Below are 23,270 nucleotides of genomic sequence, written 5' to 3'. Positions count from 1 at the left end.
TCTGCTCAGCGCAGGCCCAGAGGCCATAATGGGAGAAAGCAACCCCTCCCCATTCATAGTAAGGAAACCTAAGTGAAACCCTCAGGAAAAAAAATTACCAGGTTTGGTTTTCTTTTTCTTTTTCTTTTTCTTCTTTGGCTTCACTCTCACAAACTCCTTGAATTTCTTCTCTTTATTCTTTTCCTTGTCTTTTGTAGCTAGAATTAAACACAAATGTTGGCATTTTAACATTTTGTTTTCAATGCTGGGGTGCTTATTCTTCTCCTAAGCAAGCATGTCCAATGGGCCTGGCTCTGCCTGGGAAGTCTGGAGCAGATTGCTCCAGTCTGGAGGCAGAGCCACGCCTCCATCACTTAGCCTTTCAGTCCAGCTCAGCACACTCTGGCCCATGGCCCGTCATTGTAAATGGATTTTAGTGAAACATGCCATGTTCATTGGTTACGTGTCTTTCACACTTCAACAGCAGAGCTGAAAAGTGAGGACAGAGACCTTTCAACCCCAAGGTTGAAAGTATTTATTAACTAGCCCTTTACAGACAAGTTTGCAAAACTCTACTTAGATCACTGCTCCTCAACCCTGGCTACATACTGGAATCACCTGGGGATCTGATTTTTGTTGTTTTCATCGCCATGTCACCCAGGCTGGAGTGCAGTGGCGCGATCTCAGCTCACTGCAACCTCCGCCTCCCGGGTTCAAGCGATTCTCCTGCCTCAGCCTCCAGAGTAGCTGGGACTACAGACACACGCCACCACACCTGGCTAAATTTTGTATTTTTAGTAGAGACGGGGTTTCACTATGTCAGCCAGGCTGGTCTTGAACTCCTGACCTCAGGTGATCCAGCCGCCTCAGCTTCCCAAAGTGCTGGGATTATAGGTGTGAGCCACCGCATCCAGCCAGGATTCTGTTGCTTGTTTCATTCTTTTTCTAAAAATTGAGGTACCATTCATATAACATAAAATTATTTTTAAATGAACAGTTCATGCCTTCTAAATACCAAAACTTTATCCTCTCTACTCTACAACAAAACTCCTTAAGATGTCAATCCTCCCTGTCCAAACTTCTCCCTTCACAGTTTTTCCTAATTACATTCTAAAAAGCTTCCCACCTACCACTCTACTGAGATCAGTTTTCAAAATTAATAGCCTCACCATTGAAAAATCCAGTCGTTGCTGGGTGCGGTGGCTCACGCCTGTAATCCCAGCACTTTGGGAGGCCGAGGCGGGCAGATCACAAGGTCAGGAGTTCAAGACCAGCCTGACCAACATGGTGAAACCCTGTCTCTCTAAAAATACAAAAATTAGCTGGGTCTGGTGGCGTGTGCCTGTAATCCCAGCTACTCAGGAGGCTGAGGCAGGAGAATCGCTTGAACATGGGAGGCGGAGGCTGCAGTGAGCCGAGATCATGCCATTGCACTCCAGCCTAGCGACAGAGCGAGACTCCATCTCAAAGAAAAAAAAAAAAAAAGAAAGAAAAAATTCAGTCGTAGCCGGGCACGATGGCTCATGCCTGTAATCCCAGCACTTTGGGAGGCCAAGGCAGGTGAATCACCTGAGGTCAGGAGCTTGAGATCAGCCTGGCCCACATGGCAAAACCCCATCTCTACTAAAAATATAAAAATTAGTCAGGCGTGGTGGCAGATGCCTGTAATCCCAGCTACTTGGGAGGCTGAGGCAGAAGAATTGCTCGAATCGGGGAGGCAGAGGTTGCAGTGAGCCCAGATCGCACCACTGCACTCCAGCCTGGGTGACAGAGTGGGAATCTGTCTCCAAAACAAACAAACAAAAAAATCCAGTCGTTTCTTCTTCTCTGACCAAATATATTTGTAGGATTTCAAGTAATTCACCATGCCTTACTTTTTAGATATCAACAAGAGTTTATACGTACATATATCCTATGACCTTGCCATCCACTACAACATATTCATTCAAGAGAAAGCATCACTTATGTCCATCCACACAGAGACTTATACATGAAGACTCATAGCAGTTTTAGTTGTAATCGCCCCAAACTGAAAACTGCCCAAATGTCCATCAAGTGAATGTACAAATAATTCATGATGTATCCACACAATGGAAGACTTTTCAGCAATAAAAGTAGGAACAGCAGGCCGGGCGCAGTGGCTCACGCCGGTAATCCCAGCACTTTGGGAGGCCAAGGCGGGCGGATCACGAGGTCAGGCGATTGAGACCATCCTGGCTAACATGGTAAAACCCTGTCTCTACTAAAAATACAAAAAAAATTAGCCGGGCGTGGTAGTAGGCGCCTGTAGTCCCAGCTACTGGGGAGGCTGAGGCAGGAGAATGGCGTGAACCCAGGAGGCGGAGCTTGCAGTGAGCTGAGGTCTGGCCACTGCACTCCAGCCTGGGCGACAGTGCGAGACTCCGTCTCAAAAAATAAAAATAGAAAAAAAGGTACGAACAGCAACATAAGTGAATCTCAAAGTATGCTGGGTGAAAGGAGCCAGACAAAACAAGTGCACACTGCAGGATTCCATTTCTACAATAGTCTGCAAAATGAAAACAAACCATCTGGGCATGCTGGCTCACTCCCAGCACTTTGGGAGGCCAAGGTAGGCAGATCAGCTGGGGTCAGGAGTTCAAGACCAGCATGACCAATACGATAAAACCCCATCTGTACTAAAAATACAAAAATTAGCTGGGTGTGGTGGCTCATGCCTGTAATCCCAGCTACTTGGGAGGCTGAGGCAGGAGAATCGCTTGAGCCCAGGAGGCAGAGGTTGTAGTGAGTTGAGATCGTGCCACTTCACTCCAGCCTGGGCAACACAGCGACTCCATCTCGGGGGGGAAGAAAAAAGAGAGAAAACACACCATAAGTAACAGTAAGCAGAATAGTGGTTGCCTGGAGCTCAGGGGGAGGGGAGAGGTGGGAAGGAGGAACTAAAAAGGGGCATGAGGAAAGTTTGGGAGGGAATGGAATATGTTTACTATCTTGATTGTGGTGATAGTTGGGTATAAACATATGTCAAATCTCACCAATTATACCATTTAAATATGTGTAGTTCATTGTACAATTAAGTCTCAATACAGCTGTAAAGAAAAACAACCAATTCAGTTGCATTTAGTACATTCACAATGTTGTACGACCACTTTGATATAGTTCTAAGAACATTTCCATCACTCCAAAGTAAAACCCTTTACCATTAAGCAGTATTTCCCCTCCCCTAAGCCCTTCCCCTCAGCTCCACCAACCTGCATCTGACTCCATGGGCTTACCTACTCTGGATATCTCATAAATATGGAACCATACAATATGTGACCTTTTGTGTCTGGTTTCTTTGATTTAGCATAATGTTTTCAAGGATATCAGGATTTTTAAAACTTTCCAAGTGATTCTGATATGGAATCAAGATATCCACAAAGCAGGTGTGAGGCAGGGTAGACAATCAGATTCCATTTTAACTAAGCACTTGTGTGCAAGGAAACCACAAATATCTCATTTAATCCTTACAACAACTTGTGTGTATATCATTCCCATTTTACAGGCCAGGAAACTGAAGCTCAGAGAGGTGAAATCACCCACCTGACATCACATAGGTATTTAAAAGCAAATTGGTCTGACTCTCCAGCACCATGTCTCCTCTGCAACCCAGGCCCCTCTCCCAAATTAGCACTTGGTAACCATCAGAAAGGAAGAGTGGGCTGTGCCTACTGGCTGGCAAGCCTGGAATCTATAGGCAGAGTTGATCTATTGGCTAGAGAACATAGGACTTAAGGGTATTTGAGCTCCTTAACTTTTAAAATACCCTGCAACTAGAAAGAAAGTCAACAAACATGAAAGCTGGAGAGAACTTAGACCAATTTGTAAAAGCACTCATTTTTAAAACCAAAAAACCAAGGCCCAAAGACAGCAGACTAGCAAAACATGGTCAGACGCCTTCTGAATTTCAAAAAAGCTATCAGTCATTTTTACTTTTCATTGATCCTGAGAACAGGGTCTTCCCCAAACATAAAAACAAAACTCATTTTTACACAGTTTGACTACCACCGTATTATTAGCCATGGTTTCAATTCATTTAGGTAACAGATACCATGCATATACCATGCATATACCAGGCACATTCTAGGGAGGAGGGATATTGCAATGAACAAAGACAGATAACACCCCCTGTCCCTCACAGAGCTACATTCTATTCAGTTGGTGCAAAAGTAATTGCTGTTTTTGCCACTGAAAGTCACAGCAAAAACCACAATTACTTTTGCACCAACCTAAAAAGCTGATGGGGCAGCAAACTATGAATAGGAGGGAATTTCCTCAACTGGATAAAGAACTTCTTTGCAGCCAACTTCATACTTAATGGTAAGAAATTGGATGCTTTCCCCTTAAGATCAGGAACAAAGCAAGGTGCCTCTCTCACTACTCCTATTCAACATTTTACTGGAAATCTTAGCGAGTGGAATAAGCCAGAAAAGGAAATAAAAGCTCTGCAGATTGAAATGGAAGAAATAACACTATCTTTGTTTGCAGATGATCTGTCTATGTAGAATATCCCAAAGAATTGATCAAAACAAAAACTGCCAGAACAGCACTTACAGCAAGGTTACAAGACACAAAGTTAATATACAACAATCTATTGCTTTTCTATATGCCAGCAATGAATAACTCGAATTTGAAATAAAAAAATAGCAAGGAGATCTGTATGGCTCCAATGGAACTGAAATTAGAATTAGGTTGAGTAAGGGAAAGAAGCAGATGGAGGCTAGCAGCAGATCATGATGAAGGGCCCTGTGAGGAAGTTGGCTTTTACTATGAGTGATTTAGGGAGCCACTGGAAGGATCTCAGCAAAGAAGGGATATTATCTGTTGTACCTTCACCCACACTCCCCCACAACACACACACAAACTGCTCCCTGATCCAGTTTTTATTTGTAAATTCAGGTTTTAGTGACCTCCAACTAAAGTAATTATACCCATCAGCTTAGTGAAATGCTAACAGAATTTATCTTGTCAGCAGCAGAACTGCCTGAAGCAGCAACATAATCTAGGTCCTAAATCCTTGAGACAGAGAGGGCAAGATGTAGAGGAAAACTGCCCAATGCTAGGGCATACCTGGTTATCTGGCTAAAGATAGTGGTCATTTGTAAACTCCAGTGGCAGAACTTGCAGGCCCTAGAGAAGACACAGAGAATTGCCCAGCAAGGACTGAGCTAAGGCAGGTGAGTCCCTGAGGAACAGGAGTAGACAAGGTGACAACAGGCAGAAATCCCCAGACTGCCAGGTGCACAGGAAGTCTCCTGCAGGGAGGCACTGCTACCTCCCACTCCAGGGCCTGGGACAGGCACTCTTCCCTGGAATCATAAAAGACAGCAGAGCCTCAAAGTGAGAGTATGGGCTTCACAACAGATTCAAATCATGGCTCCACCACCTGCTAGAGCTGTAAATATTGGTTCAAGTTAATCCATCTCATCTGCACCTTAGTTTCTAATCTATAAATTAGGCATTATAGATGCCTAATATGCCAACATTAGAGCATCCAAATTCTTAAAACAAGCACTTCCAGACCTAAAGAAAGATTTAGTCACATAATTTTAGTGGGGGACTTCAACACCCCTCTGACACAGCATTAGAAAGATCATCGAGGCAAAAAACAAAGAAATACTGCACTTAAATCCAGCAATGACAAACTATACATTCCACCCATCTGCAAATGGCAAATAATCTAAAATTGACCACATGCTTGGCCATAAACCAAGTATCAGTGAATTCAAATCATTGAAATCATATCAACCACACTCTGAGACCACAGTGGAATAACTGCATAAATTAGGCATAACAGCACCCACCTCAGAGGGTTTGTTCTGATAACTAAATAAGACAATACAAGTAACGAACTTGGAACAGCGCCCAGCACATGAAGTACTCAAATGTCAGCTGTTATTATCTTGCTTGCAATATTCTTTCCCCGGAAAGCAGTGCTGGTCGCTGGTCTGCTGTCAACTCTCTCTCTGGACAGCTTTACCAATTGTTCCATGACCCACAGAGCATGTACTGGCTGTGGAGCTTCCTCCCGGCTGCCCTGACTAGGTTGGACAAAGAGTGACTTCCTGCCAGGCTCTGGATCAGAGAGCAGCTTGTCACCTAAGCAGGGTGAGGCTTTCCTCCAGGATGGCCACTTGTCCTCTCCCCAAGCTGCAGGTGTCCATCAGGAGAAATACCAGAGGCCCTCTTGCTCCTCCATACAGCTGACTCTTGAGTATTCCATCCAATCACTGACTTATGAGAGCAGAGGGACAACTGTCATCAGACCGCCGCTTCCAGAAGGGAAAAGAATAGCATCACCACCACCTATGGGGTAACTGCTTGTACACCACAGAGCTCAGCCACGAGGCTGGGACAAGCACTGACCAGAGCATGTTCTGATCTGCACAAGGGGGTGGTAGCTCAAGGGCAGAACAGAAGCAGATATGGGCTTGGAGGGGTTCTCTCTGCCTATCAGAGAAGTGGCAGTCAGGGTCTGCCACCGTCATTTCACCATGTCTACCTTCCCAATCTCATCTCCTATCAGTCCCCTACCATGAGTCCCACCCAGATACCAACCCAGGATGGCCCTCCAATAACCCCTCCCTCCTCAAGCCCTGCATTCTTCTTAGCTCATGTGGTAGAGGCTGCAGTGCCCTTCCCAACACTATTTCTCCACCTCTTCCATAGGAAGAGTTCATGTTCCATGTTCCCTTGAGAGAGGGGTGGCAGATGTTCTGCCTATCAGATACAAGAAGTGATGTGTGGCACTTCTGGGTTGTGCCTTAAAAGAAAGGAGCATACTTTCCCTTCACTTCCCTTCCCAGCAGCTGAAAGATAAGCAAGGCAGGGAGCCATTTTGGACACCAAAGAAGAGCAGCACCTGGGGCAACAACAGGGAGAAAGCAAGGCCCAGGGACCTTCAGAGCCTGGTGGAACAATGGGGAGAAAGCAAGGCCCAGGGACCTTCAGAGCCTGGTGGAACAACGGGAGAAAGCAAGGCCCAGGGACCTTTAGAGCCTGGTGGAACAATGGGGAGAAAGCAAGGCCCAGGGACCTTCAGAGCCTGAGCACAGCCACCATGGGTAACTTGCAGTTCATCCTGAGAGGGAAATAAACTTCTCTGATTTTAGCCAGCTATGTTGTTCTCTCTGTTATGGCACCATAATCCATATTCTAATTAAGCTCACACTGCTCTTTTCGTTTTAAGGGGAGGAGAACACGTTCCTGCGATAAGGCCAGTGTCCCATGAGAAAAGGTGTGGATGGCAATGAAGAGGTGCCCACTCCAGTGCCCCAAGGCTCACTTTGGCCTAAAACTGAGGTTTACCCAGGGTGAGAGCACGACTCAAACAGATGTAGCAATAAGTAATAATAAGCACAGGAGAGGCCCTCTTTGACACTAGAAAATTCTTTCTGAGCCTAACCTGTATTCAATACTGAACTCACCTACATAGAAAGAAACCCAAGGGAGCCTGAGCTGGCTACTGGAAGAGAATTTATTAAGTGACTCTGGTATACTGAGCAACCTCATTTGGAAAAGCAAATCTAAACTGACCTTCTAAATTCATTTTGCAACTAAAGGCTTGCAGAAGAACCATATGAGTGACAGGATTACAGAAGGCTGGCATCAGAAGGGGCACCTTAGGGACAGATGATTGGTTTATTCCCCTTGATGCCTCTGAACCCTTGCTATGCCTATTCCTGGCACAGGGATGCTTTTCCTCTTCCCGGCTTCTGGTCCAACTCCTATCTAGTCTCACTCCTTAAGGCATGGGTTAGTCTGCTCAGGCTGTTATAACAAAACATTATGTTATATGTGGCTTAAACAACAGATATTTCTTTCTCACAGTTCTGGAGGTTGGAAACTACAAGATCAAGGTGCCAGACTATTTGGTTCCCAGTGAGGCCCCTCTTCCCAGTTTGCAGATGGCCATCTTCTTGCTACATCCTCACATGGGGGGATAGGGGGAGCTCTCTGATCTCTTCCTATAATGCCACTAATCCCATCATGAAGGCCCTACCCTCATGACATCATTTAAACTTAATTATTGCCAAATACCATCACACTGAGGGTTAGGACTTCAACAGATGAATTTTAGGGAGGAAGGCAGGACACAATTCAATTCACAGCAAGGACTAACTCAAATGTCACCTTCTCCTCTCAACAGTCCAGCTCCTACCCTACAGGCAAAATCTGAATCTGTGTTCCCACAGCACTTTACATGTTCCTAACACAGAACTTAGCTTTCTCACGTTGTTTATGAGCTTTTCTCCCCACATGAAAGGGCCTGGTCTCATGCATACCTAGCTCTACATCATCACTTTAGAAATGAGGAGATCAGCCAGGTACAGTGGCTCATCTCTGTAATCCCAGCACTTTGGGAGGCCAAGGCAGGCAGATCATCTGAGGTCGGGAGTTTGAGACCAGCCTGACCAACACGGAGAAGCCCAGTCTCTACTAAAAATACAAAATTAGCCAGGCATGGTGGTGCACGCCTGAAATCCCAGCTACTCGGGAGGCTGAGGCAGGAGAATCATTTGAATCCGGGAGGCGGAGGTTGTGGTGAGCCAAGATCGCACTATTGCACTCCAGCCTGGGCAACAAGAGCGAAACTTCATCTCAAACAAACAAAAAAAAAAGAAAGAGAAAGAAAGAAAAGGAAGGAAGGAAGGAAGGAAGGAAGGAAGGAAGGAAGGAAGGAAGGAAGGAAGGAAGGAAGATAAAAGAAATCAGATCTGTGAAGAGACCTGCCTGAGATCACAAAGGGAACAGTGGCAGGTTGCTACTAACATCAGTCTACAGACTCTCAGACCAGAACTACTACTTCTGCCCAACCTTACCAACCCAGAAATTGAGGAGTCCAAAGCCAAGAAATCTCTGCAGGGTACTTCCGAGTCCCAGTGGTTTTGCTGGAAGCCCCAGGAATCTCCATCAGAGAAATCCATGAGAACCCAAGTTCGGGACCACTTGAGGCCAGGAGTTCAAGACCAGCCTGGACAACATGGCAAAACCCCATCTGTACTAAAAATACAAAAATTAGCTGGGTGTGGTGGTGAATGCCTGTAATCCCAGCTATTTGGGAGGCTGAGGCAGGAGAATTGCTTGAACCCCGAAGGCAGAGGTTGCAGTGAGCCAAGATCACGCCACTGCACTCCAGGCTGGGCAACAGAGTGAGATTCTATCTCAAAAAAAAAAAAAAAAAAAAAATCAGAGCATTCAGCACAAAGGGGGTACTTTTTTACAGTTACTATTATCACGCAGCACAAATCCTATAATATTCTGTTTTTCACTTAAGCAGAATGTCAAGTTCACACTGCCTGTAAACTAAAACACAGGCTGCCTGGTATCAGAGTCCCACTGTGAAACGTCTCCCAGTGAAACGTCTCCCCACCTGAACTCCCCACACTGCCTGAAATTCCACCCTAGAGATAAGAGCTTTCTCAGAAGCCTGAGGTGAAACCACGATACTATTAAGTTGGTTCTATTCTTTCAAATTTTTGGTTATCAGATTAGTCAAATATCCAGTTTGTCAGTAAAACCCTGACAAACTGGGGCAAGGCTTTGATGGGAGAAAGGTAAGGGGTGATGCCTGGAACAGGGGTGCCTTCTGGAGAGCTGCAGCAGAATAAGGCAGCCACACTACAGAATCTTCAGCATACACTGCTATGTTCACTCTCATTGATAGCCAGCTACGTGATAAACACTGAACATGTCTACTGAGCCCCATCCACATATGATAATACCGAGGCTCTTGCTGGTTAGTGGCACAGTCAGGGCTGGTGGCCAGGCTTTCAATTTTCCATCTGGATCACAGCAAGATGGATGGTCTAGTTCCTTCGGTCTGGTAACTGCTAAACGTATCAGCAATGAGGCATGGGAGATACATTTGGGTAATCGCCATGTTGTCTAGGAGGCTGTGTCCACCTAACATGTGGATGGGGGTACATTCCTTCCTGGCTGCACAAATCCTGCCCTCACTGAAAGGGTACAGAAATGATCAGACTGTGCCCTCACTGAGAGGGTACAGAAATGATCAAACACTGGGTGAGTGGTCTGTGTGGCACATTCTGCTGCCAAATTGATCAATTTTACAAAGGACCACTTTAAACAAATTAAAACATAAGGACTTAAAAAACCTTTTGGCAACAAGTTAAAGCATAGGGATTTAAAAGACTCTTGTTTCCCTTAAAGCATTTTATAATTGTCCAACCCTACTAGTCTAGTAAGTATACAGCAGGCCTTATTTTTAAAAACTGGTAAACAAAAATCTCCAATTCACCAAGAAATTTCCAAATCCCATTGAAAAGGATCCTTCAGTATTAACAGAGAGAATAAAATCCCAGGTCAGTATAATGCATGAGACCCAAGAGGGAGACATGAAAGTAGAAAATCAATTACTCAAAAAAAAAAAAAAAAAAAAAAGAAAGAAAGGATAGGAAAGGAAAGGAAAGGAAAGGAAAATCACTCAAAAAATAAAAAAGAAAAAAGAAAAGAAAATCAGTCACTCAGGCTTCTTAATTATACCAAAATGGCAATGTCTTGTCTATTGGTTTTGTAGCTCATCAGTCGTTGGCTGAGTTCAGAACTCAGATCTCTGACTGCCTGGGTAAATGCTTTCACTGAGATAAAGAGACTATATATTCAGAGTTTATTATAGGCCAGACATTTTACAAAGCATTTCCCCTTGGGTCATTTAGTGTAACAAAGTTATGAGGTAGGTAGTACTATTATCTCTATTTCACAGATGGGAAAACTGAAGTTTAGCAAGTTCTCTGCCCAAGGTCCTGGAGCAAGCAAGCGGTAGAGCCTGTATTCAAACTCAGGTGAGCTGACACATATTACTCAACATAAACCAAGTCATGCAAGTACAGTTAACCAAGAATCCCAAAGCCAGGTGGTAGATCAGCATCTGGCCAGGAATACCTGCCCCACGCTCAGGTGCATTATACTGAGCAAAGTCCCTCCTCAGACAATTACCATGAACAGGGAGAGGCAGAGGCACTATGTCCTAGCACAGAGAGCACACACCACGATGGTCAGGCAAGCAGGACTTCCATGGGTCCCTCAATGGCCTCCTGCCTCTCAAGCCTTAGCCTTCGGAACAACCTAACTCTGGTGGCTTTGTGCTGTCTGGGGTAGGCTGCACTCTACTTCCAGTGTTGTACCCTCATCCTGCCCAGATGTCAGTCCATTACGATATCCAGCACCTGCTATTTCTATTGGCTCCTGACACCTCAATGACCTCCATTTACTCAACATAATCTCCAGTCCTTCAGTGCTGGTTGTTTCTACAGTGCTGCAGAGCCCATGGGATACTGTAGTGACTCAAGATGACTCAACATAATTCCTCCCCAACAGCACTCAGAATCCAGCTAGAGAGCTCACACAAATGTATCCAACTCAGCCACATATGGCTGGATGAGAAGGATGAAATTCTGGAAAGCAAGGGGAAGAAGGAAATCCACTTCCCCACACCAGGCCTTGAAACAGGCTTATTAAAAAGATTAGCTCACAAACTAATCACAAGAACTCAGGTTTACACAGGCTTATTAAAAAGATTAGCTCACAAACTAATCACAAGAACTCAGGTTTACACTCAGAAAGAGACAATGAGGTCTGGAGACCTGAAGAGAGTCCAACAGTGACTGAGGCAACAGATGGGATTCACAACCCATGTGCCCAGCTCCAAAACTTAGGCTTTGCAGAAGCATCATTCTGTCCTTACATATTATTTAGCAAGAGAGTGATATAATCAGGTTTGTACTCTTAAAGATCGATCTGATGGCAAAATGATGGATAACCACAGTGAGTAAAGAATGATGGGAGGAAAACTGATTAAGAAATGACCACAACAACCAGGGCAAGAGGAGAAACCTAGATTAGTGCCATGGGACTGAAAAGGAGATTAATTTGGAGGTAAGTCAGATAAAAGGAAACAAACAAACATTAAAATCCTCTCAATTACATTCATTATTTCAAGTAAAAAGCCCAATCCTTTATCTTGGTATCTCTCTGCAGTTTCTAACATTCTTACTGCATTTTTACCATTTCCAAGTATATGTTTTAAGCACACTTTTTTTTTTTTTTTTTTTTTTTTTTTTAGACAGAGTTTTGCTCTGTCACCCAGGCTGGGGTGCAGTGTCACGATCTTGGCTCACTGCAACCTCTGTTTCCTAGGTTCAAGCGATTCTCCTGCCTCAGCCTCCTGAGTGGCTGGGATTACAGGCACCTGCCACCACACCTGGCTGATTTTTGTATTTTTAGTACAGACGGGGTTTCATCATATTGGCCAGGCTGGTCTCGAACTCCTGACCTCAGGCAATCCACCTCCCAAAGTGCTGGGATTTCAGGTGTGAGCCACTATGTCCGCCTAAGCATGCTTTTTATTGAGGCATAAAACATACACAGAAAAGTACACACAAATAAACATATAAACCAATACTTTTTCATAAATGAACACACCTGTATAACCACCATGCAGATCAGGAAACAGAACATTCCGGAGCCCTAGAAGACTCCCTCCTGCCCAGTTTCCAGCCCTACCCACCTCCTCCCAAAGGTAACTACTGTCCTGACCTCAAATACCATAGATTATTTTTCTTACTCATTTTTGAACTTTATATAAGCAGAACCATATAATCTGCATGAGTTTATGCTAGCTTATTTGGTTGTTGTTTTGAGATGGAGTCTCACTCAGTCGCCCAGGCTGGAGTGCAGTGGCATGATCTCGGTTCACTGCAACCTCTGCCTCCTGGGTTCAAACAATTCTCCTGCCTCAACCTCCAGAGTAGCTCGGATTACAGGCATGCACCACCAAGCCTGGCTAATTTTTTTGTATTTTTAGTAGAGACGGGGTTTCATCATGTTAGTAAGGCTGGTCTCAAACTCCTGACCTCAGGTGATCCTCCTGCCTTGGCCTCCCAAAGCACTGGAATTATAGGCATGAGACACTGTGCCTGGCCTCACATTATATTTTTAATGGATAATACAGCACATACAAAGTCTTGACAGCATAAATGAAGGTTGACCCCTCGGAGGGTCAGAGTTCACCTTAGTCTGCATGGCTCCACCCCTGTCCTGAAACCTGATTGTATACTCTACTGGGAACACTGCCACATGTCCTAGGAGCTCCATATGCCATTCAAGACCTACACATTTTAATAGAAAACCTCTAAGCCAAGAAGTAGGTAGTGATATTACAATAGCAAGTAAAAAGCTGGGAAGATTATATAATTTATTGGAAATCCATTAATTCTTCTGAAATTCCCCTGGAAACATGTAATTTTTCAATTTCTGTAAGCTTTAGAAGATATTTCCTAAAAGGTTCTCTGTAATAAGTTATAAAATGAGATTCTATGGTAACCCCTATTATGGTTTCTATGCAAAACAAACAGTGCTATTATAAATATCTTCAGTTGCACTTAAGATGAAACAGGATTCACATTTGGACCCAGCAGTAGAATCACATATCACCTTTTGGTTATCGTGCTCTTTTGTGCTGCTGGCAAGGAAAACGCACAGGTTTGGGAGAGTGGGACGATGGCACCCATCCTGCTCTGAGCACGAGTTCTCCTGCTGGCTTCTGAATAAGGTCCCTTTGCTTGACTGTCCCCACTCATACTGGAAGCAGCAAGGTCTTCAGAGGCTAAGCGATTTTTTCAAGGTAATTCTCAGTTAGGTGTTCCTGCTTCCTGTAGGAAGGCCACAGCTCCATGGCACAGCCCAGAGGATCACTTAATATGTTCAGTCCTGAGGGATTCAACTGGAACAGACAAACCTAATGCCTGCTTTGTGTGTCAGAAAACACAAGCACTGTGGCCAAGCAACTAAGCCATCCATGACACAATGAAGAATGAAGATACTTACTTGGGGAACTGGCAGAGACCCGCTTCCTGGTCAGGGTCTCCTGGCTGGGCTTGTCTGAAGCTGAAGGGCCCCTGGTTTGGACATGCCTCTTTCCCGGGCTCTCTTCTGGCTCCAGTGACTTCTCCATTCCATGGAAATACTTCATGTGATAGTGCAACAGTTTGGCTTTGCGGAAAAATTTTAAACAGTCCACAACTTTGCATCTAAACTTATGGTCTAGGTCGACAGCTGGTGCATTAGATGACCCAAAATCATCTGTTTTCTTAAAAGTATTTGTTACTGAAAAAAATAAAAACAAAAGCAAAGGTTCCTTGTATTTATCCCAGTTATTACAAAACATGCATTAATACATGACAACTGAGGGTGAAAGACTAGCGTGCATATGTAGCCTGAGACATCAGACTGCCATTACCTCCTCAAATTACTGTTTAGAGAGAATGAAAACAACTTCAGGTCAAATAAGACTCAATTGTGATTCATCTTTAGGAAGAAGAAATCAACATGTTTATTTTAAACAGTCATACAAGTTTTCAGGGTTTCATATACTTTAAGGAAAAATCCTTAAAAAAATAAAAATAAAAATAAAAATCAAGGATCTCAGGTCAGGCAGAGCAGCTCACACTTGTAATCCTAGCACTTTGGGAGGCCAAGGCAGGTGGATCACTCGAGATCAGGAGTTCATGACCAGCCTGACCAACATGGTAAAACCCCATCTTTATTAAAAATACAAAAGAAATGGGCTGGGCATGGTGGTTCACACCTGTAATCCCAGCACTTTGGGAGGCCAAGGGAGGCAGATCGCCTGAGGTCAGGAGTTCGAGACCAGCCTGGCCAATATGGTGAAACCCTGTCTCTACTAAAAATACAAAAATTAGCCGGGCATGATGGCAGGTGCCTGTAATCCCAGCTACTTGGGAGGCTGAGGCAGGAGAATTGCTTGAACCCGGGAGGCGGAGGTTGCAGTAAGTCGAGATCATGCCATTGCACTCCAGCCTGGGAGACAAGAGCAAGGCTTTGACTCAAACAAAAAACAAACAAACAAAAAAATTAGCCAGGCATGGTGGAGCACATCTGTAATTCTAGCTATTTGGGAGGCTGAGGCACGATAATTGCTTGAACCCGAAGGCAGAAGTTGCAGTGAGCTGAGATCATGCCACTGTGCTCCACCCTGGTCAACAGAGCCAGACTCTGTCTCAAAAAAATAAAAAATAAATAAAATAAATAAAATCAAGGATCTCAAGCTAGCACTTATGAGTTGGACCAGACTTACATTTACTACCATCCTGGTACCTATCTGTGTGGACAGAAATAGGGAACATTCCTCAGTATCTCTCTATGAAACCTAAGAGATTTTACGTCAGTTTTTGTGCAAGGGAAGTGTAACAGTTACAAAGGTTTTAGTATTGAGTCTTTGAGATTTCAACACGTACTTTGTTTTACAATATACTTTGTCTGATCAAAAGGATCCAGATTTGGCGGGTGCAGTGGCTCACGCCTGTAATCCCAGCACTTTGGGAGGCCGAGGTGGGCGGATCACCTGAGGTCAGGAGTTCAGACCAGCCTGGACAACATGGTGAAACCCCATCTCTACTAAAAATACAGAAATTAGCTGGGCATGGTGGCACATGCCTGTAATCCCAGCTACTCGGGAGGTTGAGGCAGAAGAATCGCTTGAACCTGGGAGGCGGAGGTTGCAGTGAGCCAAGATCACACCACCGCACTACAGCCTGGGTGACAGAGCAAGACTCTGTCTCAAAAAAAAAAAAAAAAAAAAAAAAAAAACACCGGGCGTGGTGGCTCACACCTGTAATCCCAGCACTTTGGGAGGCCGAGGCGGGCAGATCACAAGGTCAGGAGATCGAGACCATCCTGGCTAACATGGTGAAACCCTGTCTCTACTAAAAAATACAACAAAATTAGTCGGGCGTGGTGTCAGGTACCTGTAGTCCCAGCTACCCAGAAGGCTGAAACAGGAGAATGGCTTGAACCCAGGAGGCGGAGTTTGCAGTGAGCCGAGATCGCACCTCTGCACTCGAGCCTGGGCGACAGAGCAAGACCCCGTCTCAGAAAAAAAAAAAAAAAAAGGGGATCCAGAATAGGAGGAATAAGTTCTAGCATTCTACAGCACTATGGGGGAACTATAATTAATAACAATTTATTGTATATTTTCAAATAGCTAGAAAAGCAGATTTTGAATGCTCTGAACACAAAGAAATAAATGCTCAAGGTGACGGATTTGCTAATTATCCTGATTTAATCATTATACATCGTATACATGTAAGGAAATATCACTGTACCACATGAATATGTAAAATTATTACATGTCAATTAAAAATAATAATAAATGAGGCCAAGGCAAGAGGATCACTTGAGGCCAGGATCCTCAAGACCAGTGTAGACAACTCAGCAAGACCCCATCTCTACAAAAAAAAAATTTTGTTAATTAGCCAGGCATGATGGCATGTGCCTATAGTCCCAGCTACCCAGAAAGCTCAGGTGGGAGGATCCCTTGAGCCCAGCAGGTTGAGGCTACAGTGAGCCATGACTGTACCACTGCACTCCAGCCTGGGCAACAAAGCAAGACCCTGTCTCAAAAATGTATGAATAACAATAATAATAAATGCAAAACAAACAACAACAAAAAGGACCCAGAGACTGCAAGAAAAACCAGCTAACTAAATGGAGGCGGAAGGCATAAGGAGGACTCATAGGACTCAATGATCAATTTCAAAGAGACAATAAAAGCATGACCCTAAAAGACAAATAAGCAGAAGGCAATAGTCGGTCAGGCACCAATGACAAAAAGTAAACCCATCACAAGGACTTTTTTTTTTTTTTGAGACGGAGTCTTGCTCTTTGTCCAGGCTGGAGTGCAATGGTGAGATCTCGGCTCACTGCAACCTCCACCTCCCCAGTTCAAGCAATTCTCCAGCCTCAGCCTCCTGAGTAGCTGGGATTACAGATGCCCACCACCACGTCCAGTTTTTTTTTTCGTAGCTTTAGTAGAGACTGGTCCAGCCTGGTCTCGAACTCCTGACTTCAAGTGATCTGCCCGCCTCAGCCTCCCAGAATGCTGGAATTACAGGTGTGAGCCACCGCCCCCAGGCCACAAGAACCTCTTGTGTGTTAGAAATGCAGTTTATTGAGGACTCCCTTTAGAATGTCTTCCCACCAACAAAAAATCACATTAAGTCACTCCTATGCTACAGATTTGGTCACCCAAGAATATATTATATTAAATGGATCTTTTTTCAAAAAATTAGGAATTCAGTGTGCAATGAATGGCCCTTTCTTGAGTTAATCAGATTTTTCGTAAACACAATCACACAATCTCCACTGGAAGCAGGTAGCCTGTTAAACCTTTGGTAAGTATTATGATTACTTTTTCAAGTGTCATCCCATATTCAGAAGTAATTTTAAAACTCTTAAATTTGATCTAAATTATACTCTACACTTCAAAATTAGGTTTGGTTGTCTGAAGGATGCTGTTATAGAGCCAATTTAAACCAACAAAAACCTATACACACACACACACACACACACACATCCCAAAGCATAATGCCTTAAAATCACTTTCTACCTATAACAAGAGGTATAAAAGATGCCAGATCAATTAGTTGCAGGTAAGAGAAGAAAAAGTTGGCCAGGCGCGATGGCTGACGCCTGTAATCCTAACACTTTGGGAGACCAAGGCGGGCGGATCATATGACGTCAGGAATTCTAGACCAGCCTAGCTAACATGGTGAAACCCCATTTCCACTAAAAATATAAAAAATTAGCCAGGCGTGGTGGCATGCATCTATAATCCCAGCAACTCCAGAGGTTGAGGCAGGAGAATCACTTGAACCCGGGAGGCGAAGGTTGCAGTAGCTGAGATCGCGCCATTGCATTCTGGCTTGGGCAATAAGAGTGAAACTCTGTCTCAAAAAAAAAAAAAAAAAAAAAAGGAGAAGCAAAAGTGACACGATGTGAAACAGAATACACACTTCTCAGACAAATAATTGGACAGGAAAAGTATGTCAGTGGAGAAGTTCAAAACACAAAACTTTAATACATCCAATTCTTTCCTAAAACAAAAAATAGTTTATTTTGGAATATCCTTCCCTTGATCTATATTAGGTTAAATCATATAAACTTGCCATTTTGTAGGTTAAAAAAGACTAAGGCTGGAACCCTGTGCAGTGGCTCACGACTATAATTCCAGCACTTTGGGAAACTGAGGCGGGCAGATCACTTGCAGTCAGGAGTTCAAGACCAGCCTGGCCAACATGGTGAAACCCCATCTCTACTAAAATACAAAAATTAGCGGGGCACGGTGGCTCGCACCTGTAATCCCAGCACTTTGAGAGGCTGAGGTGGGCAGATCACTTGAGGTCAGGAGTTTGAGACCAGCCTGGCCAACATGGTAAAACCTCGTCTCAAATAAAATTATAAAAATTAGCCAGGCATGGTGGCACATGCCTGTAGTCCCAGCTACTTGGGAAGCTAAGGTGGAAGAATTGCTTGAACCCAGGAGGCAGAGGTTGCAGTGGGTCAAGATCACGCCACTGTACCCCAGCCTGGGCGACAGAGTGAGACTTTGTCTCAAAAAAAAAGAAGAAAAATTAGCTGGGCATGGTGGTGCGCGCCTGTAGATCCAGCTTACTCAGGAGGCTGAGGCAGGAGAATCACTTGAACCAGGAGGTGGAGATTGCAGTGAGCCGAGATTGTGCCATTGCACTCTAGCCTGGGTGACAAGAGTGAGACTCCGTCTCAAAAACAAGAACAAAAACTTGCACTCTTGTGTATACACAATGGTCATCTACATAAATCAAACAGTACAGGGGCTAAGTGTGGGTTCTGCAGCTGGACAGCCTATTTCAAAACCGAGTTCTTCCACCTACACCCCTTGCCTCAGTTTCCTCATGTGCAGGATGGAGACGATAATTGTAACAACTTCGCTGAGTTGTGAGAATTAAATAAATTACATGCAAAGAGCTTAGAAAGGTGTACGGCACATAAGTGCTCAATATTACCTACTATGACTATTCAATGTCATTTTAAATTTCAGGAATTAACCTGATCATAAGCAGAAGAGGGGAAGTGTCCACCACCCACAGCCTCACTGCATGCTCATGCCAGAGGCAGTACGGTATAATACAAAAAGCACAACGTTAAATCCCAGGTCTACCTTTCATTAGCAGCATAAATTAGCTGTGCAAGCTAGTCTAATTATCCAGATTCTTAAGGGAAGAATACCACCTATTTCAAAGATTTGGAGAAAAGGTTATGGATAATGTATGTACTTGGCACAAAGTAGGTGATCAACACATGGAAGCCATTATCATTTCAAATATAAAATACATCATAAGCAGGCTTATGTTATTTCTGGAACATGGCTGGACACAGCTATTATAATTATCAACCAAGTGTGAAACATTTCTTCAACCAGTCTTCATATGCCCTGGCTGGGACGCATATCACCCTGAAAGCACTTCATTTTGTCTACATCCTCCTGAAAGTGTGAAATTCAAAACCAACCACAAGGTTCCTAGTATGACTATTCACATTTCAGTGGGATTATTATCTCCACTTTTTGGGACATCTTTTACTATGACACCTAAAGATTTTCTTTTGTAATACTCACTTTATACAATGCAGGATAGTACCAAGCTTGTTCCACCAAAATACTGAACATTGTTTTATCTTTTTAAAACATAAATAACAGTATATGTTGGCGGGGCACAGTGGCTCATGCCTGTAATCCCAGCATTTTGGGAAGCCAAGGCAGGCAGATCACCTGAGGTCAGGAGTTCAAGACCAGCCTGGCCAACATGGTGAAACCCCATCTCTACTAAAATTACAAAAAATTAGCTGGCCGTGGTGGCAGGTGCCTGTAATCCCAGCTACTCGGGGGACTGAGGCAGGAGAATCGCTTGAACCTGCTAGGTGGAGGTTGAAATGAGCTGCGATCACACCATTGCACTGCAGCCTGGGCAACAAGAGCCAAACTCTGAAAACAAAAAAAGAAAAAAGACATGGCCGGCTGAGAGTGGTGGCCTGTAATCCCAGTACTTTGGGAGACCGAGGTGGGTGAATCACTTGAGGTAAGGAGTTCAAGACAAGCCTGGCCAACATGGCAAAACCCCGTCTCTACTAAAAATACAAAAATTAGCTAGCTTTGGTGGCGTGTGCCTGTAATCCCAGCTACCTGGGAGGCTGAGGCAGGTGAATTGCTTGAACCCAGGTGGCGGAGGTTGCAATGAGCCAAGATCACACCATTGACCTGGGAGACAAGAGCGAAACTCCATCTCAAAAAAAAAAAAAAAAAAGTAATGGCCAAACTATCTGTTGAAAGATAGATATGACTGGACTAATAATCAGACTAATAATCTGCCAATCTAATAAACCTTTCAAAGCAAGCAAGTTTAGTTTACAGGATAAAAACTCCCCCTGCAAAAGCAAAATCCTTGATTCCTCACAGCTAAGCAAAAGTTAGTACAGCTGAAACTCCAAAGGAGCGCAAGCTTGGCACTCGGGTGGACCAGCTGCCTCTGACAGGCAGTACTAGGATCAGAGAGGCTCAGGTGAGCACGGATGCTCCTCAGGAGGGAAGACACTGCCAGGTGCCACTATCACAAAGACCCTGGCCAAACCAAAGGCTCTTTACAATTTGGCAACACTAAGACAAAGTAGTTTCTGTTTTCTCTGATGGAATAAACATCAAAAGAAGATTTGAGCATTACAAATCTTTAACCATGGAAACTCAGGAAGTAAGATTTCCCAGTGAAATCAGTGAAGTATAACTCACTGTGATATAAGCAAGCTCTTCTGATTATAAGCCAGTTGATAATCTACCCTGCACTGCTGGAAAAAACAATCAACACAAGCATCAGAGTGAGAAAAGCTGCAAACAGGGTATGAATCAGTAATGCATAATAGCCTGTGATAAAATATGATAAATTACACAATTTGCTATAATTTCAGAACCACAAATCAAAAAGTAGATTCTTCCAGAAGTAGAGCTCTAAAGAAAAAAAAGTAGATAAAAATATTATATATGAATAAAATGTTTATGCTAACTTTTTAATGATGAGAAAATGTTTAGGATATGTTAAATTATAATACAACAAAAAAGGCCAGACGTGGTGGCTCATGCCTGTAATCCCAACACTTCGGGAGGCTGAGGCAGGTGGATCACCTGAGGTCAGGAGTTCGAGACCTGCCTGACCAGCATGGTGAAACCCCATCTCTACTAAAAATACAAAATTGGCCGGGTGTGGTGGCTCACGCCTGTAATCCTAGAACTTTGGGAGGCCGAGGTGGGCAGATCATTTGAGGTTGGGAGTTCAAGACCAGCCTGACCAACATGGTGAAACCCTGTCTCTACTAAAAATACAAAAAAAAAAAAAAAAAAAAATCAGCCAGGCGTGGTGGTGCATGCCTGTAGTCCCATCTACTCGGGAGGCTGAAGCAGGAGAATCGCTTGAACCTGGGAGGCAAAGGTTGCAGTGAACCAATATCACGCCACTGTACTTGAAACTGGGCGAAAGAACGAGACTGTCCCCCGCTTAAAAAAAAAACAAAAAAACAAAAAAATTAGCTGGGGGTGGTGGCGGATGCCTGTAATCCCAGCTTCTCAGGAGGCTGAGGCAGGTGAATCGCTTGAACCCGGTAGGCGGAGGTTGCAGTGAGCCAAGATTGCCCACTGCACTCCAGCCTGGGCAACACAGTGACAAACTCTGTCTCAAAAAGTACATAAATAAATAAATAATATATAAAAAATAGAACAACAAAAAAGACACATAAACACCAAGACTTAAGCAATCGTCCCTTTCTCGTGAAGGTTTTGCAAATTGGACTATTTTACTTTTGAACCCAAATATTTAGAGACATGAAAAATTATATTTTCTAGACTTCACAACCTTATCCTAATTTTTGCACAGCCAAAAGGAGCCCTCTGTATGCACAATAAAGGCTGCTGGTTCAGCCAGTCTACGCCATGTGGTTCCCTCTATTTGGCATGTTGTTCCCACATGCAAACAAAGTCTTGCTCATCCTTCAAATACCAGCTCCTTGCACAATGCCTTCACCCTGGTCTCTCAGCAGAAGAGATTCTGTCCTGCCTCCAAGAATTCCTGTAAGTATTTTATGGATCCTGTAGTCCTTTCCTTTCTATTTGTATAACAGTTGGTTTTGTTCATTCCTTTTTCTAAAATGTTCGAATACCCAATGTGCTGCCTTTTTTTTTTTTTTTTTTTTTTTTTGACATAGAGTCTCTCTCTGTCGCCCAGGCTGGAGTGCAGTGGCATGATCTCAGCTCACTGCAACCTCCGCCTCCTGGGTTCAAGCGATTCTTCTGCCTCAGCCTCCCAAGTAGCTGGGATTACAGGTGCCCGCCATCACGCCCGGCTAATTTTTGTATTTTTAGTACAGACAGGGTTTCGTCATTTACGACAGGCTGGTCTCAAACTCCTGACTGCAAGTGATCCACCCACCTTGGCCTCCCAAAGTACTGGGATTACAGGCATGAGCCACTGTACCCGGCCTGGAATGTGCTGCATTCTTTACTTCTCTTACTTATGTTAGTGTACTGTCACATCAAACATGGGAGCTAGCCTCTCCAAGACTGTTTCTTCATTGTTAAATGGGAATAAGAATACTTATTTCACAACTCTCCTATATGTTTCCATGAGGCAGTTAAAGACAAAACCCAGTTTTGTTTAGTTTTGTTTTGTTTTATTGTTGTTTGTTTTGTTTTTGAGACAGAGTCTCACTCTCTCACCCAGGCTGAAATGCAGTGGAGCGATCTCGGGTCACTGCAACCACCACCTCCGGGTTCAAGTGATTCTCCTACCTCGGCCTCCCGAGTAGCTAGGATTAGAGATGTGTGCCACCATGCCTGGCTAATTATTTTGTATTTTTAGTAGAGATGGGGTTTCACTCTGTTGGCCAGGCTGGTCTCGAACTCCTGACCTCAGGTGATCTGCCCACTTCGGCTTCCTGAAGTGTTGGGATTATAAGGCGTGAGGCACTGTGCCTGGCCACAAAACCCAGTATTAACAGCAAGAGGTTACTTGAATATTATTTGTCATTATTGTTGTCACTGACCTCACAGTTGTTTGCTCAAAACAATCAAAGTTATGCATAATTCTAGCCAAGGGACCATGTGTCACTGGTACAATCTGCAAAATTCTAACATCTAATTGCCCTCCTTTATTAATCAAACAATGAAGGATTAGTGATAATTAATAAAATCACAATAGGAACATTAAAATTATGCATTCAGCAAAAATATTCTACATTTTAAAATAGGTCAGGTGTAGTGGCTCATGCCTGTAATTCCAGCACTTTGGGAGGCCAAGGTGGGTGGATAACTTGAGCCCAGGAGTTCAAGACCAGCCTGAGCAACATAGTGAGACCCCCATCTCTACGAAAAAATACGA

The 23,270-nt window shown here is 43.9% G+C and overlaps 1 protein-coding gene across 3 annotated transcripts in view; it reads right to left on the bottom strand.

Moving 5' to 3' along the window:
• PHF20 (PHD finger protein 20) overlaps nt 1-23,270 on the bottom strand; it is a 183,402-nt gene that overhangs the window by 38,496 nt on the left and 121,636 nt on the right. For 2 of the 3 annotated variants that reach the window (XM_031005036.3, XM_055373432.2), the window contains 2 exons: nt 13,846-14,124; nt 99-197 (listed from right to left, as the gene is read on the bottom strand). In XM_031005036.3, the coding sequence (XP_030860896.1) occupies nt 99-197; nt 13,846-14,124 (378 nt within the window). The remainder of the gene's footprint in view (nt 1-98; nt 198-13,845; nt 14,125-23,270) is intronic. The other variant, XM_055373429.2, reaches the window with a different exon arrangement.

Source organism: Gorilla gorilla, chromosome 21 (genome assembly GCF_029281585.2).
Source record: "Gorilla gorilla gorilla isolate KB3781 chromosome 21, NHGRI_mGorGor1-v2.1_pri, whole genome shotgun sequence".
Taxonomy (NCBI): Eukaryota; Metazoa; Chordata; class Mammalia; order Primates; family Hominidae; genus Gorilla; species Gorilla gorilla.
Note: the sequence above shows the minus strand (reverse complement) of the source record. Positions and strands in the feature narration are given on the sequence as shown.